Consider the following 17815-nt stretch of genomic DNA (forward strand, 5'->3'; position numbering starts at 1 on the left):
CTAAGTTGTTTCTTCCACTTAACACATTAAACTCACTTGAAATGTTACATTCACTTATTTGCCTATTTATTTGGCACTATGAAGGCAGAGGTCTTTTCTGTACTACTTTGTAGCCTTTCATTTTTTTCAGGGTTTGCACATACATTGTTTCAAAGTAAGAACTCATGCTACCAGTTTTTCTTTTAGATAGAACATGTTTTGCTCTGATATTTTTCTGAATGTTTTCTTTAGTGGTAACATTTGTTGTAGTTATAATATGAAGAAACATCCTTTAAGGCATGCTAAATCCTGCTACAAAAGGTTGCATACGTGAATAAAGCTTGTTAAAGTTTTTTACTCAGGAAAAGAATCACAAAGCACAAATCTTTCAGTCTTGACTGTTTATTCTGACTCTGCCTTAATCAATATGAACTTTATAGAGACAATGAGTGGAAAGATTTGGGATGAAGGAACATTTTTTTAAAATGGTCTCTTCCACATTTAGCTGATATGGCAATTCATTTTACACTTTCCACACAATGTATTTCCTTGCCTACCCTTCACTGCTGCTGTGTTATTCCAAGTTTTCCTTTTTTTCAACTCTCATGCTGATTCACCACCACTGGTAAGACAAAATGCTTCCCATGACCATCAGTATGCACTCACTGCTTCATTAGGCTAAACAATTTGGAGGGGTGGGGACAGTCACCCTTAGACTTTTACTCAGCATTAGGTTTATCTTTCACTCATAGAGTCATGATTCAAATTCAAGCCCCAAAGGAGAAAATCTATTGCTTCTAGCCATGCCCTGGCTGATGGAGTAATCCTGGGAGAAATGTGTGCTTTTGCTCTGTTTAAAATAGCTCCGGAGTAGCCAAGTTATGTGACAGACTGTCTTCTTTTCTATTCCTTTCCAGAGTGCCTAAAAAGATGACTACTCAAGCACCGACGTTTACGCAGCCGTTACAAAGTGTTGTGGTACTGGAGGGTAGTACCGCAACCTTTGAGGCTCACGTTAGTGGTAAGCATTCACCTTCCTGCTTCTGTTTGATTCCTTGATCTTTTCTGCACTAAACTAACTGCTGTAGGACCTGACCACCAACCAAAAGGCCTGCTTTCACCTTGCAAAATTGGTCCAATGATAGGGAAGTATCATTTTAAGAGTTTCCTATTTGTAGTACTGACACAATTTAACAAGATCCTGGCTTGAAAATATTTTATTCATAGTAAGAACTTTACAGGGGAAAACTAATTAATCTCAGGTTGAAATCACTGCTAAAATCAAGCAGGTAAGTAGGATCAAATATGGCCATTTTATGTGTGGTTTCATCTGTAGGGCCAGCCTGGAAGCTGAGAACTGTAGGCCAGCAAGAGCCCAGACAGGAGACGTTAGGGTCAGGAGTCTGGGCTGCCTCCTGTGCTCCTGGAGATTAGTTATTTAATATGAAAAATAATACATCCAGCTTTCTTCAAAGGCAGTAACAGGTTTAAGTATAATTTATATTCCTTTATTTTCATTTTTTATTAGACAGTTCTAGTTCATTAGAAGACTCTTTAGAAATAAAAAGAACTAATATATGCCACTCTGGTATCCACATTAAGGGGAAACAAGCATTGACTGTGATTTGATTTCTAGCTAAATCAGTTACATTTTAAAAATCAAACATCTCCAGTCACAAAGTAAAACAAATTATATCCTTTTGTTATGCCATCTTTAACATCCTCATAAGTCAATTTAGGGGTGGTTCCAAAAAACGCATAATATTTTAAGGCCCATATTGTTGCAAAGAAAATGTGGGTAGACTATGAACTAAATTGTAAATAACTTAAATTGTTTAATCAATACTGTCTCCTTGCACAGACATGTAACTTGCCAACTGTTTATACAGCTTCATCAGAAATGCTTCATCCTTGATTCTGTGAATTTTTGTGATGTACTGGTCTTCTTTCTTAATTGTATGGCTTATAATAAAGAGATAAAATAAGATGACTACTTTGTTTCCTATTTAATACACCATTTTATTCATAAATGGGTAACATTTTTACATACCATTAATATAAACACTGTTTATATTACGCATAGATCAAGAAATGAATTCCATCTTTCTCCTGCATGATAAACTTTCACTTCCAGAGAGTTCATTTATTTCGTAATGCACAGTAACTTCACAAAATACAACACATGTGGCCTAATCAGGGAACTGCCCTGCTTCTTCATGATATCTTAACCTCATACAATGTGCTCAAAACTTCCTTAAAGACAACTGGAAGTGTTCAATACCCACGAGTTAGCATAGTGACTATTCATTCAGCCACATAGAGATTGACTAACAAAAGACAGCACAATGGACTTTGAGGTATGAATGTCCTGCCTTAAGAAAATATATGGCTAACCTTTGTGCAAAACGCCAAATAAACCTGCTCAAAATTTGTCTCATACCTTCTGATTGCACAGTTTTAATATACCTAAAATGTCAAACTATGACCATGAAGTTGCTGCGTTACAAATATGGTAGGTGGAGAGCATCTGGCCTCTCTACTTGCGACTTCAACTCTGTCTGTCATCCTAGAAAAGCTGAGTTTGACTTGGTCATGCTTCATGTGAGAAAGTAACTCTCCACATTACCATGTTTTTACTGATGGCACATTTGCTAGCTGAGGGGTTGGGGCACACAGTTCCCCATAGCCAACAGAACAGGGAGATCACAGAACAGGGAGATAATGGGCTTGTTAGGCAGCTCTATTAGACCCACCCCATCACAGCTTTTGTTCCTCATTTGCTTTCAAGGGAGACACCAATCCTTCTGTTTCAAAGTGTCCTTGACCCTTCCTGTTTATAAATCTCCTTCATGATTATGACGTTGTCTATTATGTTGCATCAGGTGGCACCCTAAGCATGAGGACAGGAAGTGAACATTCCGATCCTCCATGCGCCACTGCTAGCTGAGGGACCTTTGAAAAAATTATAAACCTTCTCTTGGCTTCCACTTCCCTCCCTAGAAAATGAAGGCCCTGGCCTCCGCGTGTACCGCCAGGCTTTGCTAATGGCTTGCAAGTGTGTCCTTCTACCCTGGAATTGTCAGCTTTACACCATCATGAAATGGCCTTCCGTACTGGCTAGTTTTATGTGTGAGAACAAAGCAGCGAATATAACAGGAAGAGCAGGGGACTTTGTAGTGCCCACTCAAACATCTGTATGGGTTGTTCTTGCCCTCCAGGTTTCCCAGTTCCTGAGGTGAGCTGGTTTAGGGATGGCCAGGTGATTTCCACTTCCACTCTGCCCGGCGTGCAGATCTCCTTTAGCGATGGCCGCGCTAAACTGACGATCCCCGCCGTGACTAAAGCCAACAGTGGACGATACTCCCTGCGAGCCACCAATGGATCTGGACAAGCGACTAGTACTGCTGAGCTTCTCGTGACAGGTAGGCTGGTGGAGCCCTACTTGCCTTCTACTTTCCCAGCGAGGGACTTCCATGGCACACAGAGAAGAAAGTTTAGAAAGAGCCGTGAGCGCAATTAGGTGCAGCTCCACGCCTAGCACAGGGCCCACTGGCAGCTGATTTTAGACCAAAGTTGTTTGTGTAATTTAATTGCACTCTCCATATGCAGCACAGAAGTGACAAGGAATCACTTTCTCCATTTGCACATTAAATATTCAAAAGTACATTAAGGAAATACAGAAATTACTTTTCTCATCAAGTAGCATTTCTTTCTTGTTTATAGGCCTTATATGGAATAAGATGCGCATATATGTGAATAAGCAAACACATCTCTAGGAGCTCTCATTCCCAAATGGTTCTTGAAGCAGGTGGTCCACAGACCACTCATTAAAGAAACTTTGAAAAATTGCCCAAAACCAGCAAATATTTATTATTCAAGTAGGTGAAACAGCTTCCCCAAAAAGTTGTCACCAGTCTTAATGTACAGCATTGGTTTTCTTCATCTTTTATGACACTTTAAGACATTAGAGCATACATTATCTCACAAATTATAGAACGATGTCATCTATGAACTCTAGAAGGTTACATACCTTTATCCACTAAGCTACATTGTTATAATGATGTGCAATTACAGTTATAATTGACCAAAACAGAAAGCACATCAGTAGCATCATATATGAATTTTAACAGACAGCTATAAAACTCAGAGATAGGAAGAGTTTGGCAATATCTGCTGATGTTTATTGCTCAATATCATGTCAACCTTAATCTCATTCACCCTCCATATTTATCTCATAAAAGATGTCTTTCAACATAATTAACCAAAATAAAAATCCCTTTTTGTAGAATAATTAACATGAAATCATGTCATTATTGGATTAACATTTTAAGTTCAGGTAAATATTTGGGTTATTTGAATATCAATCCAGTTGGAGAAGATTTAGAGGATTTTTAAATGAGGTAAAAATTTATTCTGTAACACAGGTGCACTCATCTTGCCAACCACTGGCATTCATTTTATCACAACTTTTACTGAAATTTGCAAACTTGCTTTAGTACTTTAATGTGAGATTGGGAGAAAATGCCAGAGGATTCCAATCAATGCTACGAGGAGATTTATTTTTTTTTTCTCTAAAACAACAATAATAAAATATGGTGGCCTAAATCTGTTGAACAAAACAAAGCAAATAAACTCAATGTGTTGGCTGATTAGACTTCTGCCATCACCTGGCTTCATTGTCCTGCCATCTGCTGAGTGAGCTAGGTTCAAGGACAGTCAAGGATGTTGGGAACAGTGAGTCATTCCTTGGTTGGGAATCAGAGTTGATGTTGTTTAAAAATACCCTGCTGGCAGGGCACTGGCTTCTAGTCCTAAATGTTTTGTCTACTCCCTGCAGCAGAGACAGCGCCACCCAACTTTATTCAACGACTGCAGAGCATGACCGTGAGACAAGGAAGCCAAGTGCGACTCCAAGTGAAAGTGACTGGAATCCCTACACCTGTGGTGAAGTTCTACCGGGATGGAGCTGAAATCCAGAGCTCCCTTGATTTCCAAATTTCACAAGAAGGTGACCTCTACAGCTTACTGATTGCGGAAGCATACCCCGAGGACTCCGGAACCTATTCAGTCAATGCAACTAATAGCGTTGGAAGAGCTACTTCAACTGCGGAATTGCTGGTTCAAGGTATGTGCTGGAGGTTGAAGAATGGGGAGAATGAGAACTGTAGGATGCCTGAAATTCATCTGTAGCCCTGGGAAGGCTGTAGGCTAAAATGAACAGTCATGAAAAGAAATGTCTCAGATTTTAGGCAGGTGCTCAGTATTGAATCAGTCTTGACATATCACATCATGAACTGGAAAAGTGTTCCAGTTAGGTGATCTGCGTTTTTAAACTGGCAAATGATAATGAGTATTTTTACTAATAAGCCTAAAGTGCTTTCATGTGAAATTCAAGACTTTCTACATTTTCCTCCATTAGAACACGTATAAAATATTAGTGATGTGTTTCAAATGACCACAATCTCTTTTAAAAATGAGTTCTTATGTCTACTCCCTCCTAAATACTCCCCTTACTCTCGTTGCAGGTGATGAAGAAGTAGTACCCGCTAAAAGGACAAAGACAATTGTCTCGACTGCTCAGATTTCAGAAACAAGACAAACTCGAATTGAAAAGGTATTTTTCTGGCTATCATGTTTCCATTGTTTCAGGGTATTTCTTTCTTGGCTGTTCTTCCTCAATGTGGACTTTGGTTTTTTTGTTTGTTTTACAGAAGATTGAAGCCCACTTTGATGCCAGATCAATTGCAACAGTTGAGATGGTCATAGATGGTGCCACTGGGCAACAGCTGCCACATAAAACTCCTCCCAGAATCCCTCCAAAGCCAAAGTCAAGGTCTCCAACACCACCGTCCATTGCTACCAAAGCACAGCTGGGTCGACAACAGTCCCCATCACCAATTCGACACTCCCCTTCACCGGTCAGACATGTGCGGGCACCGACCCCATCTCCTGTCAGGTAAATTAGATTTCTTGCAACCAAAAATATGTTGCATTTAAGGCAAACAAAAATTTCTTGCAACCAAAAATGTGTTGCATTAAGGCCGCTTAATTCAATTTGATAAAGAAGGTGAGCCAAGAACCTATTGGTTATGATTTTCAGAAGCCCTCAATATCCAGAGGTAAAATAAAGTGCTATATACTTTAACACTGAACTCTTTATTTATATCTTATTTAATAAATATCTGTTTAGAGGCTACAAAAGAGAAGTGGAATGAGAACAGCACAGAGTTTAAGGTTGAATCAGCCTGTTCACTTTCTAACAGTTTCCTCTAGGAAAATAATTACAGCAGAATCTTACATTTTGATTACTTCCTCTGCATCAGATATTCTATTAAGAATCTTTATGCATTATCCTATGAAATACTCAAATTATCTGGTAATTACTATCCCTAATATTGATGAGTAACTGAAGTATTTTGTTCACGATTTTGATTGGTCAATTGTCATTAAAGACAATTAGTATCATTAAGAATCGTCTTAAAGTCCTTGGATACTTGAAATAAAGTGTGTTGAAAATAATAATATGAATGTTTTACCCCCAGGTATAGATAAATCTGAAATATTTTGCATATGCTTTGCTATCTTATCTGAAAAATAAAATGAACTTAGAGGATAAATGTATTTCAAGGTTTGTGGAAAAACTGAATTATAAGTGCAAAAGGGTTAAAATCCAGTTACTTTTCATAATATACATTTTCATGAACTGTTAGAAGTATCCTTTATATTATTGGCAATCGAGAATATCTCATCACAGCTTAGAGATGAGAAATCAAGTCCAGATTATCCACAGCCAATTTAAATTTTGAGCTTTAGTTTAATATCAATGGAAACAAGCAACTGCTTCTTAATTTAAAAGCAGCAAAAAAAAAAAAACATGTGGAGAAAGCTCTTCTACCAACATTTTTAAAGGAACAATAACAAGAGAGTTGACTTTAAAAGTATTCAAACTTACTATGAAATTAATGAAATCAAAATGCTGTTATATTGACTTTAAGAAAAATAAAAAGGAACCACAGCCCAGAATTGCTGAGCAGAGCCTAGAAATGAATCTACATAGAGAATTTAATTTTTAATCAAAGTGATCTTTCAAAGTAGGGGGGAGTTATTTTACTCAATAAAAAATACTGATCCAAATTAGGTATCGATCTGGAAGAAAGCACAAAGTTCCACTGCACACCATTTACAAAGCAAGCTGCAGCTTGATTGACAAGTTAAATCAGAAAACATGAAATGAAAAATTAAGAAAATTTTTTGAAGAAGTTTTTGAAATCTGGACTTATAAATCCAGTTGCATAAAGATTAAAATGTATGTGCAAAGAGCCAGTCATCCTGGACCATTGTTTTCATGTTTAATTTCTAAAGATGCTTCTTGCTCACGGTATTCTGTTGTCTTTTGCTGAAAAAGTGTAATAGCAAGCATACGTTGGCTATAACATGAAGTGTTCTGGAGGAGAAATGGTGCATAAATTACTCTCCTTACATGTTTGGGTAGATCTTACAAACAAGCAGAATGAAAGCAGTGGACCTGGGGTGGATGTTTGCAACATTTGTGGTAAACAGTGAAGTCATGTCAAGTGTATCAAAATAAATTTTTAAAGGGAAAAAAATGCAACAAAATTGCAGAAGAGTTGACAGTAGATACAAGCACTTATAAGGCAGGGTGGGGGAAATTTGGGGGGTCGGGACAGTGATTATTAGCTGTTTGCTAATGTCTGAGGCCTCTTAATTCAAGATGTTGGCAAACACAAACATGAAAGCTTACACGAAGAATTCCATTTTAATATATCTAGCAATCAAATTTTAAAGGCATGTCTAGTCTCCAGCTAACTCCAAGTTTGCATAGCACAAGATCACAAAAGAGACCAAGATGTAAATTCTAGGGAAAATAACCACCTCACTACATTTTTAGTCCACGTTTAAGGATCATTGAGAATTTGAGTTTTTCTAATCCCGAGAAACATTTTGAAAATCTTAACAGTTTCGAAAGTTTATTAATAACCAACCAAATTACTGAGCCTCAGTGAATATTTCCTCTTAAATAGTGACGAAATATAAATACAAGTTTGTACAGAAAATAGTAGTTATTCAAAATAGACTACTTCCTAAAATGGTTCATAATTTACTCTTGATCCTTGTTGTAGAATAAGACAAACACTTCTCTAAATAAGGTACGTTGTATCTAGCTGTAATGAGGTGGTTATTTTTATTGTAAGGGCAGAGATAAGCACTCTCACAATGATTCAAATTACACTGATTCTCCCAGTTATGGGCCTATCTGCGGCCTACTGCTAATGCCTTGTGTCATGCTAACCATGTCTTTCACCCTTTTTAAGTTAAACCCACTTTTGTAGGTGCCAGAAGTACAAAGCACACTTGAGTGCATGTCGCTGCTTTTCCTCAATTGGTGAAGACCCTACAATAATCTCACTTGGTCTTTGTTGTATTTCTGAGGAAATAATTTCAGAATAGGAACATCTTCCCCAAATTTTAATTTTCTTTGATTATAATTTCATTTATAAAATGCAAATCCAGGAAAAATGACCCTACTTCAAGAAAATGATTAAGCATTTCTTCAGGGTACTAATTAGTGTTTGAAGCTCCTGTTAAGTCACTTGGCAATTTCCAGCAAATACCAACTGTACGTGAGCTTAATTAGACTAATTGTTCCATTTATGATCAATGTAAGCTCAATATTCTGTATAGTATCAGAATGCATTTATAAGCCTTTTATCTGAAGAATTAGTAAAATGCAATGGTAAGGCAACACTACCACCTAGAGGATAAATATGTTATAGAACTGATCAAGAATTAATTGTGACAATTTTATTTTGTTTTAGTTGACCAATCTATATTACACAGTCCATCGAAGAATCTCTTTTAGCTGTCATTGCTGAGGCTTAGTTCCCATATTCTCTAACTGATGGTATTTGAAATTTTGCATATATACTTAAAAGCAAAAAAATAAAAAGCAATTTTAGAAGTAATTACTTTATCGATTTAACTAAAACTCTAGAATCTTCAACTTTTAAATTAGCCAAACAGTCGCTCCAGATCATCTATGAATATTTAAAAGAAGTCCAAGGTAACTCTGAGGGTAGAAATAAGCAAGAAAAGAGGAAAGTTCTAGAACCAACCTAAAAACACCTTGAATAACATCAGAAGTTTGCAAAGTGTATAACTCAGCCTACACTAAAAAAGTCCCCACAAGAAGCTTGAGGAGGAGTTTCTGCTGGTCTGGAAACCCACAATCATGTTCGCCTGTGAAAGACTATGGAGAATATCCCTAAGGAACATAAGAAAAGGCTGAGTAAGATTGGCGCGAGCAGCTTGATCACAGAAACCTTTCTCCACTCAACAGACATGATGCCCTCTGACTCCTGGAATTGAGAATGCAGAAGGACTTCGTGTGTGATTAGTGAACTCACAGAGTACTTTCTTGTGTTATTAGAAAAGCACTTTTTGTGTCTTGATTTTTCTTAGTGTGATACTTGGGACAAAATCCCCACATGTTGGAGCTTTCTTAGAGTTTAAATGCCTTACAGGATTCCATTAGATGAAAATCAGGCTTATTGAGACTTAAAGCAAATTACTTCCAAGAACATTATTTTTAGTCTTTGAGTAGGTTATCCAGTCACCACTTTTAAAACTGCCTGAAAGCTCTTTATGATTTTCACCTCATTCTTTAAATCTGATTACCCCATGGTTCGCGACCCTGGCATTCTGACCTCTGCCATTTGGGTTTCAGGTCCGTGTCCCCAGCCGGGAGGATCTCCACATCCCCGATCAGATCTGTTAAATCACCGTTACTTGTCCGGAAGACTCAAACAACCACCATGGCCACAGGCCCCGAAGTACCTCCCCCATGGAAGCAAGAGGGCTATGTGGCCTCCTCCTCTGAGGCTGAGATGAGAGAGACAACGATGACCAGCTCCACACAGATCAGAAAGGAAGAGAGATGGGAGGGGAAATACGGGCTCCAGGAGCAGGTGACCATCAGCGGAGCTGCAGCTGCTGCTGCCAGAGTGTCGACCAGTGCTACCTTTGCAGCAGGAGCCATTGCTACTGGTGCTAAAGAGGTACTGTCTGAGCTCTGTTCTCTGTCTCATGGACTGGTTTCTGTGAATCTGTTTAATTAGCATTAAGGAACACATAAAATGTAGATTCCCTGACACAGACAATTTCTTGGCAATGATTCATGCTTAGCTCTGAGTACGTTATTCTCTGTGTAACCCAGTGTTCCAAAGTTCCTTTTTGAAATATATATATATGTATATATAATATGTACATAAAATTTATACGAAATTATATATGTGAAATATATATATATATTTCAAAGGCAGAATTATGGGGTAAGGGGTAGAAATGGAGAGAGGGAGATCTTCCATCTGCATGTTCACTAGCAAGATGGCCGCAATCACCAGGGCTGGGCCTTAGGCAAAAGCCAGGAGCCTGGAACTCCATTTATGCCTCTCATGTGGATATCAGGGATCCAACAACTTGGACCATCTGCTACTGCTTTCCCAGATGCACAATGGGGAGCTGCATTGGGAATAGAGCAGCAAGAACTTGAACTGATGCTCGTGTGGGATGCCAGTGTCGCAGGTGGCAGCTTCACCAGTTGCAGTACAACACCAGCCCTCCATTGTACCTTGGTGTTTCCTACCAGCATGCTACTTACATGGTACACTGTTCTTGGTCACTTCCTTTCTAGGTGAAACAAGAAACTGACAAAAGTGCAGCTGTTGCAACTGTTGTTGCTGCTGTTGACATGGCCAGAGTGAGAGAACCCGCTATCAGTGCTGTAGAGCAGACTGCTCAGAGGACAACCACGACTGCAGTGCACATCCAACCTGCTCAAGAACAGGTACATGTCAGGCTGCCCAACGGTGATGCCGAGCCACATCCTTTGGGCACAGCCAGCCAAACACTCTTCATCCAGTTGTGCACACATGGATCCCACTATGGACCAATACACAAATTATATTGAAGGCAGCATTGAGCCCTGGATGGCCCAGTATTTTAGAATATTCTATGAAAAAGGTGATCTGGGATCCAAAGGTATTTCCATTAGTGAAGGACTTTTTCTGGCCCGGGCAGGAAACAAGTGGGCCTGGGGTGGTGGTGCTGGAGTGCCAGCAAACCAAGAACCCCCTTTAGCCCAGCTTTAATTGCTCCACAAACTAGGCAAAGAAGCTAATATTTCAGGACATACCTTCCATTTCTCTGAGTTTCCCCAATTGGGTTTTACTTTCCTTAAAATAGATGTGACACTTGATTCAAGTCTGGAAAGTATTATAAATCTAGCATAATTTCCCCCTTGTTTTTGAATAGATTTTCTATTATAGTCTAAAATCATTCCAGCTTTCACTTTTTATCCTCTCTTGTGACATTTATGTCTTTTTTAAATTTCATTTCATTTTATGACACAGTTTCATAGGCTCTGGGATTCCCCCAATCCCTCCCTGTACCCTTCCCCCATGGTGGAATCATCCACCTTGTAGTAGTACAGTTCAAATCCAGTCATGATTCCTTCATTGAAAGCATGTACCAAGCATAGAGTCCAGCATCTTATTGTCCAAATAAATTCAACAGTTTCTTGGGGAGACCATCTGGTCTGAAGGCAGAGCTGGCAGAATATCATCGCATCCAATGAAAAGCTACAACATTACATTGATGTCTTAATCCTAATGTATGATTGTAACTTCTTATAAAGCACATTCAAGGGTTTCCTTCCTTTCTCAATGATTAACAGATAAGAAAAGAGGCAGAAAAGACGGCTGTGTCTAAGGCTGTCATGACCGTCGATAAAACCAAGGAGCAAGAGTTAAAATCAAGAACCAGAGAAATAGTTACAACAAAGCAAGAGCAGATGCACATAACTCATGAGCAGGTGAGCACAATAGTTTGAAATTCATTACTGTTATGATATGTGTCAATGCAGATAAGCCTTTACTCCTTGAGTCACATGGGTTGTTAAAATAGTAGTAAAATTCTCCTTTGTATGTGTATATGCCTACATAGCAAATACCAAAGTCCCCCAAGCCATTAACATTCTGCTTGTGTAAATAGAAGTGACCTCTTTGGACACACACTAGGAGCATGTAATAATATCGCTGTATCTCTATTGTGCAAGTCCCCTAGTTGAAGACTTTACACAGCACAAGAACATGGTTATATGGATGCACATGAACTTATTTTGTTTAATGACCTGACTGGATGAGATATTTTACTGCTTCCAGTTCCTCCTTTATTGTATTTAGTAAGCAGCATTATATCCATTGGCAATCAGGAGAACAATGAGATTTCTATTTTTGTCATTGATCACAGCTAAGAAAAGAAACTGAAAAAACATTTGTACCAAAGGTAGTAATTTCCACAACTAAAGCCAAAGAACAAGAAACCAGAATTACTGGAGAAATTACTACAAAACAAGAACAAAAGCAAATAACTCAAGAAACAGTAAGTCCAATTTCGTAAATGCCTTGGAGTTTGTTGCCAAATATCAGTCTAGACAGTTGCATGTACCTTATAACCCATACCTCAGAATAGAAGTCTTTTGTTGTGTATTTTCTTTGTGTCGTTTATCTGTGTATAACAATGAAACTCTTTGGTGATAGAAATTCTGTTCTCGTTGCACTGTGGTCCACACATTAATCAATTTGGGGGAGATTTTATATCTGTTAGGATGGTATGTGGGCACATCTGTGAGCTCTCTAGGGCACGTAGCAGAAGCAGAGAGGTACTCAGCCCACTTACCCATGGAAGTCAGTTTCTTTCATGTATAACTTGAGACCTTAGTTACTGGAATTATGGTATATGAACTTGATATAAAAACATGTGGGTATGTACTCGTATGTGCAAATGTGTGCATATGCCTCAACCTTCAATATTCCAATCTAACAGCAAGATTAAATGAACATGCTAAATGTTGGAGAAGACCAGTACTTCAGGTCTCCTGGTTGGCAAAAAAAGAAAAAAGGAAAAAAGAAAAGAAAAGAAAAAGCAAGCAAGAGAAGCATTTGCATCAAGGAACCATACAACGACAACTTCATCAAACCCATTTCTCTCATCTGTGAAATTAAGCTTTGTAAAATCTCAAGACAGAGGCAGTTATTTCTGATTCTTACAGATGTAGGGGTTGGGAGAGTAGACGTCTCTGTTCATCTTTCTTGCTGTCCAGCTCTGGATGACCCAGAGCTACATTTTTTTTAAAAGGCCCACGTAACCTCCCAAGGCACTTCACAGACTGACCAGACATAGCCAGTTGCATTCCATGTTCCTTCCTTCGCTCTGCTCCTCCTCGCTGGGAATGAAATACTTAATGCCCCCAACTGTCCAGGCATTTTGGTTGCCGTTGCAATGCTGGTGACTAGAAAAAGCTGCCATGCCATAGTTTCCCAGATATTTATGAGTATCTGTTCGGTGGGTTTCCTGAGGTGTGAGCATGTCTCAAAGATGAGCCCTCCTAGTTCTAGGATGATTTGCTACAGACAGGTGTGCAGAAGAAAAGCTTATTTTTTAGGAAAACCAAAGTGTTGGGCTTATGCACAAACATGTGAGCTGTTCCCCTGAAACAGGAATGTGGCATTTTCTCATCACTAAGACTCCCATATTTCCCAAGTATGGCAAACTCTTCTTGCCATTTCTTTTATATCTTTTGAAACTCAAATCATTATTTTACCCCACAATCAGATAAGGCATGAATGTGAGACTACTGCAGCCTCCACGGTGGTCATTGCCGATGCAACATCCACAACACTAGAGGCAGTCCTGGGAGTGCAAGAAGAAATTGCTACACCAGATCAAGTACTCCTAACCCAGGAAAAGGTGATAGCTCCCTGATGATGTGAAAGTCACCATATACCGTTTCAGTTGCAAGCCACCTACTTTCCATCATACGTCTTAATCATCACTTTTCACCTCAGTCTCTTGTCATAACTCAAACAGAAAATGCTTTTTAAAGATCACTCGTGAGCTTCTCCCACGCATCTGGCTTCCTCTGTCACTGCTCATGTTAACCCTAAGACTTTCATGAATTATTACTAATATATCTTTCTGATGAAGTAGGCTCTAGCACATGTAGAAATCAATTGACGCAAAACAAAATTATGCAGTGCTGATGGCTCAGCTGGAATATTCCACAGTTGATGTGCATGATGTGAGAAAGACAAATACTAAGCGTCAAACTGTGATTGTCACATTTTTCTCTTAAACTGAATTTACGTTCATTTGTTTTTCAACAGTGAAGCTGTGTGGGTAACCAAAGCAAAAAGATCTTTCAATAGGAAGGAGTTTTGTTTCCTTCCTCCTCTTTGATTTAGATTTTTTTTTATTAGAGGCTTATAATATTTAATGATGACTTCTTATCTTTTTTAACCATATGAACAGATGATGAAGGAAACTAGGAAAACAGTGGTACCTAAAGTCATAGTTGCCACACCCAAAGTCAAAGAACAAGATTTAGTATCAAGAAGCAGAGAAGGCATCAGCATCAAAAGAGAACAAACTCAAATAACTCAGGAAAAGGTGACTACAAATATTTGAGATGTGAAAAGGTTATCTCGAACTAACTAACTAGTAAATCATTAACTATTATGTGGTATGAGTATTAATTCATATTTTCCTTTTAAAATCCCCAATTTAAAAAAAGATAAATATGCGACTGATTTCCATTAATTTTTCTGCACATTTGATTTTCATCTACGTTTAACATTTGCTATCTATTTTATTCAGGATGATTCTTTGCATGAAGATTAGCATTTAGCTTAATTCTTTTTAAAAAAAGAAAAGGAAACACCAAGATGCATTTTACTAGCTAACCCTTCTGAGTTTTGTGATTCTGTCAGCATATAAAGATACTACCAAGTCAAAGTTAATTTCTCTTGTGTTTGAACCCTGAATAACTTTACTTTGCATCCCCACTTGAAGGGGGGAAGGGTCGTATTGTATGCATTTGAATCCCTGTGAAACTTAAACCTTGGTTTTACTGTAATGATCAGATAAGAAAGGAAGCTGAGAAAACTGCCTTGCCTACTGTAGCAGTTGCTACTGCTAAAACTACAGAACAAGAAACAATCCTGAGAACTAGAGAAGGAGTGGCTGCTAGACAAGAACAATTGCAAGTTACTCATGGAAAGGTGACTGTTGTTATTCCAAGTGTGAAATCACCTATTATGTTAATACCAAATCTCAAATTAAATTCCCTGTTTTACTTATAGTATACCTCAGGATTTGTATGTATAACACATCTTATTAACCAAAATTATTTTTAGTTAAAAAACTGGAAACTAAAACCCAATTATTTATTGGTGTCATTATTGCTTGTTCCTTTCCCCCACTGATACCTTCATTGTTCTCAAAATTCTTATTCTTAACATCTAGTTATCCCCCAGAAGTTGGTCATTGAAATTGGATGAAGGTTAAGTTTCTCTATAAATGGAAAAGAAAATAAATCATATAAATAAATGATGAAGTTTATTTTCAAGAACATGTATTTTGAAGGACATAAGCCCAATCTATTTTATCTCAGAACGTGGACTTAGTCCTGTGACATATCTATAAGTTTCTTTGTGTGAAACTTTGTTTTCCTCTAAAACTGTGAGAGAAGAAAATGAGAAAACTATAGGGCCTTCTACAGCAGCTCCCACTAAAGCTAAGTAAGATGCAACATTGAAATCTAGAAAAGGAAGCATCGGACCAGAACAGTTACAAACAAGCCATGAAAAGATTGCTCCATCTATTTGAAGCTATAAAATTTTCATGGCTTGAAGTGCTTCCCCATGACTCTGTCATTGACCATAAATAAAATGCTCACTTAGGTTTACTTTTTATTATATTGACCTAGTAGTTTGAATCAGCAAGTAAAGTGTTTTCAATATCATTGGCATTATGGCCTGAGTTCTATTTATATTTCCCTAACTGTTGTTCTCTTGGATTTTTTTTTTTGAGACATAATTTGACAAAGCTGTATATGTCCCAAGTGTCTGGAACAGGCCCCAGATTAGGTTGAAACTTGAATTTGTAGTCTCAATCCAGATTATCCAAATGGGAGACTCGAGCCATCACTATTGTCTCCAGGGTCTGCACTAACAGAGAGCTGGTGACAGGAGCCAGAGCTAGGAGTCAAATACAGGCACTCCAGTATAAGACAGGACCCTCCCAACCAACATCTTAACCACCAAGCTAATCACCCCTAAGGCATAAATTGAAACTTGAAAACCTTTACCCAAATCTAGTGTCTAATGACAATCTGACCTTTGGGATTCTGATAGATGACAGAAATTCTGCTACAGAATATAATTCAAAAGTGATTTGTAATTTTTGCTTCAGTTCTGAACCACATAAATTTAAATACCTTACCTATGAAATAACTATGAAATAACATAGTTATGAAATAACAGTCAAGGCTGAATGCTGAAAAAAATATTTATTCTTAAGGTAATTATTGCCATTGCAAAAATTTATTAAACCAAGAACATTGCCAAAGACTACAGAAGGGTTAAGCAGGAACAGAGACATCTTTTTCCAGAAGAAATGAAAGTTGAAGCTGGGAAGGTGAAAAACATTGTTTCTCCGCATTCCATCATCAACTTATTAAGCTTTTCATCCCACATCAGTTATGCTCCAGGTGGTCCCTGTAATTACTTAGCTGATCAGCAAAACATTAGAAATGAATAGCTTCCATCCAAGAATAGTTAGCATTTCTGGTTTTGAAAAAAAAAAGAAAGATTAAATAACACCTTTCTTTTGTGTCTTTGACGTTAATTCTAAGCATAAAACTGGTGTGAATTGGGATTGCCTAGTCCAATTCATCTTTCTGCTTCTCTGGGTTTGAAAAATAGGATGGAAATTGGAGCCCCCTAAACTGTGAAAACAGTTATCAGCGTTGAGCAGTCAATTGTAATTACCACCAAATAGCTTATGAACAGAGATTTTTAGGTACATTCATTCAACAAAGCTATACAGCTGAATCCTTGATTTAAAGTATTCTATCATAATGAAGTTTTTGTGTAGGTTTTAAATTAAAAGCAAAACATATATTTCAGATGTAGTTTTGTTCGTCATGACAATTTCCTTAAAACTAAGATTTCTCATTGTTAAAATCAGCAAAGCTAAAACGTGACTGTCTTGTTGGAAAACACAAATTATTTATGGCACAACTATAATCACTCTTCTAGCAAATAATACATAATTATATTAATGCTTACTACAGTGGGTGTTAACATTTTAAATCATTTATAAAATTAAATCCAAACTTATGTTTAAAAAACAAAAGCACAAACGTATCTCAGACTTGAGTTTATTTTTTTAATGCAATCTAAAGTAAAGATGACATTTCAAAGCAGATTAGATTGTGGTTTCCTTGAGACATTGGATGAAACTCATGATCACAAAAGGTCCAATTCTATCTCAGCAAAGAACCTTATTTATTTTTTAAGCGATTTAGAGAACAATTTTAAAGGATATACACATGAGAGATTTGAAAAAGCTTTCCAGTGCAGTCTGAAACTGTTCAAAGCAGCAGACAAGAAAATGAATATTAAAACATTCTAGCCCTACTTTTAAAGTGTGTTAGATGGACATGGCTATGTGATGTTTGTGATATGCTATTTCCAAGCAATGCAGAGAATCACAATGTGTAAGGTGCTTCCACTGTTTGCTTCCTTTAAAGGAGAAATTCTGTAAATTGTATTGCCATTTATGCTAATCAGAATCATAGAAATGAGAAAATAATATTTCTGTTTCCATCTGCACTTTAACTGCCTGTAGTGCTGAAACTAAATTGAGCTTCAATGTTAAACGTTGTTGTCTTGAATCCAAACACGATAATGTTTTC

The 17815-nt window shown here is 37.6% G+C and overlaps 1 protein-coding gene across 6 annotated transcripts in view; it reads left to right on the forward strand.

Moving 5' to 3' along the window:
* The first annotated feature begins 902 nt into the window (after positions 1-902).
* Positions 903-17815, forward strand: part of LOC121168137 (titin) — a 262883-nt gene continuing 245970 nt past the window's right edge. For 3 of the 6 annotated variants that reach the window (XM_040997939.1, XM_040997940.1, XM_040997944.1), the window contains exons 1-12: positions 903-1000; positions 3198-3401; positions 4817-5104; positions 5505-5593; positions 5691-5935; positions 9725-10055; positions 10691-10843; positions 11732-11869; positions 12307-12438; positions 13672-13806; positions 14368-14505; positions 14979-15116. In XM_040997939.1, the coding sequence (XP_040853873.1) occupies positions 910-1000; positions 3198-3401; positions 4817-5104; positions 5505-5593; positions 5691-5935; positions 9725-10055; positions 10691-10843; positions 11732-11869; positions 12307-12438; positions 13672-13806; positions 14368-14505; positions 14979-15116 (2082 nt within the window). In that variant the 5' untranslated portion in view covers positions 903-909. The remainder of the gene's footprint in view (positions 1001-3197; positions 3402-4816; positions 5105-5504; positions 5594-5690; positions 5936-9724; positions 10056-10690; positions 10844-11731; positions 11870-12306; positions 12439-13671; positions 13807-14367; positions 14506-14978; positions 15117-17815) is intronic. The other 3 variants (XM_040997941.1, XM_040997942.1, XM_040997943.1) reach the window with 1 other exon arrangement.

The sequence above is a fragment of the Ochotona curzoniae genome, unplaced genomic scaffold (assembly GCF_017591425.1).
Source record: "Ochotona curzoniae isolate NIBS_2020 unplaced genomic scaffold, NIBS_Ocur_1.0 patch60, whole genome shotgun sequence".
NCBI classification, from domain to species: domain Eukaryota; kingdom Metazoa; phylum Chordata; class Mammalia; order Lagomorpha; family Ochotonidae; genus Ochotona; species Ochotona curzoniae.